Below are 2203 nucleotides of genomic sequence, written 5' to 3' on the forward strand. Positions count from 1 at the left end.
AGTTCGAATCCGGGCAACGGCATGGACCTGGGTTGCGGGCACATCCCCAGTGGGGGGCGTGCAGGAGGCAGCTGATCGATGTTTCTCTCTCTCATCGATGTTTCTGACTCTCTATCCCTCTCCCTTCCTCTCTGCAAAAAAATCAATAAAATATATATTTTTTTAAAAAAATATCGTTTCTTGTCTCTGCCCAGGTGGGCAGGGCACAGCCGCCCAGAACGTCTCCTGCCTCGTCTACCGGGCAGATTTCATGAACTGCACGTGGGCCCGGGGTCCGGCCGCCCCGGAAAACGTCCAGTACTTTCTGCACCTCCGAGACCTACAGTAAGTGACACGCTTCCATTTTCACAGAAAAATAGGGATTTTTGTTTTTAAATATATTTTATGAATTTTTTTACCGAGAGGAAAGGAGAGAGATAGAGAGTTAGAAACATCGATGAGAGAGAAACATCGATCGGCCGCCTCCTGCACGCCCCCCACTGGGGATGTGCCCACAACCCAGGTCCATGCCTTTGGCTGGACTCGAACCCGGGGCCCATCAGTCCACAGGCCGAGGCTCCAGGGCGAGTCCAGCCAGTTTCATTCAGTCCTAATCGGCTGGACTCCAGCAGGAAGCTAACCTACAGGTCGAAGCAGTCGCCCCCTGGTGGTCATTGGGCGTCATAATGACGGGTCGACTGTGTGCCCCCTGGTGGTCAGTGCCCATCATAGCAACTGATTAACCTGTCGACTGTCTGCCCCCTGGTGGTCAGTGCACGTCGTAGCAACTGATTAATCTGTCGACGGTCTGCTCCCTGGTGGTCAGTGCCCATCATAGCGACTGGTGGACTGTCTGACAGTCTGCCCCCTGGTGGTCAGTGCACGTCCTAGCAACTGATTAATCTGTTGACTGCCCTCTGGTGGTCAGTGCACATCATAGCGATGGATTAATCTGTCGACTGCCCCCTGGTGGTCAGTGCCCATCATAGCAACTGATTAACCTGTCGACTGTCTGCCCCCTGGTGGTCAGTGCACGTCGTAGCAACTGATTAATCTGTCGACGGTCTGCTCCCTGGTGGTCAGTGCCCATCATAGCGACTGGTGGACTGTCTGACAGTCTGCCCCCTGGTGGTCAGTGCACGTCCTAGCAACTGATTAATCTGTTGACTGCCCTCTGGTGGTCAGTGCACATCATAGCGATGGATTAATCTGTCGACTGCCCCCTGGTGGTCAGTGCCCATCATAGCAACTGATTAACCTGTCGACTGTCTGCCCCCTGGTGGTCAGTGCACGTCGTAGCAACTGATTAATCTGTCGACGGTCTGCTCCCTGGTGGTCAGTGCCCATCATAGCGACTGGTGGACTGTCTGACAGTCTGCCCCCTGGTGGTCAGTGCACGTCCTAGCAACTGATTAATCTGTTGACTGCCCTCTGGTGGTCAGTGCACATCATAGCGATGGATTAATCTGTCGACTGCCCCCTGGTGGTCAGTGCCCATCATAGCAACTGATTAACCTGTCGACTGTCTGCCCCCTGGTGGTCAGTGCACGTCGTAGCAACTGATTAATCTGTCGACGGTCTGCTCCCTGGTGGTCAGTGCCCATCATAGCGACTGGTGGACTGTCTGACAGTCTGCCCCCTGGTGGTCAGTGCACGTCCTAGCAACTGATTAATCTGTTGACTGCCCTCTGGTGGTCAGTGCACATCATAGCGATGGATTAATCTGTCGACTGCCCCCTGGTGGTCAGTGCCCATCATAGCAACTGATTAACCTGTCGACTGTCTGCCCCCTGGTGGTCAGTGCACGTCATAGCAACTGATTAATCTGCCGACTGTCTGCCCCCTGGTGGTCAGTGCACATCATAGCAACTGATTAATCTGTCGACTGCCCCCTGGTGGTCAGTGCCCATCATAGCAACTGATTAACCTGTCGACTGTCTGCCCCCTGGTGGTCAGTGCACGTCGTAGCAACTGATTAATCTGTCGACGGTCTGCTCCCTGGTGGTCAGTGCCCATCATAGCGACTGGTGGACTGTCTGACAGTCTGCCCCCTGGTGGTCAGTGCACGTCCTAGCAACTGATTAATCTGTTGACTGCCCTCTGGTGGTCAGTGCACATCATAGCTACTGGTCAGAGCGTCTGCCCCTGGTGATCATTGTGTGTCATAGCTACCGGTTGGACAGTTGCTTATGCTTTTATATAATGTTTTCAAGGGCCTTCCAGG

The 2203-nt window shown here is 53.9% G+C and overlaps 1 protein-coding gene across 1 annotated transcript in view; it reads left to right on the forward strand.

The window, feature by feature from the left end:
- The first annotated feature begins 195 nt into the window (after nucleotides 1-195).
- Nucleotides 196-2203, forward strand: part of LOC102751562 (granulocyte-macrophage colony-stimulating factor receptor subunit alpha-like) — a 4488-nt gene continuing 2480 nt past the window's right edge. The window contains exon 1 of the mRNA XM_006774526.2: nucleotides 196-324. Within this exon, the coding sequence (XP_006774589.2) occupies nucleotides 251-324 (74 nt within the window). The 5' untranslated portion in view covers nucleotides 196-250. The remainder of the gene's footprint in view (nucleotides 325-2203) is intronic.

This window comes from Myotis davidii, unplaced genomic scaffold (genome assembly GCF_000327345.1).
Source record: "Myotis davidii unplaced genomic scaffold, ASM32734v1 scaffold5448, whole genome shotgun sequence".
Taxonomy (NCBI): domain Eukaryota; kingdom Metazoa; phylum Chordata; class Mammalia; order Chiroptera; family Vespertilionidae; genus Myotis; species Myotis davidii.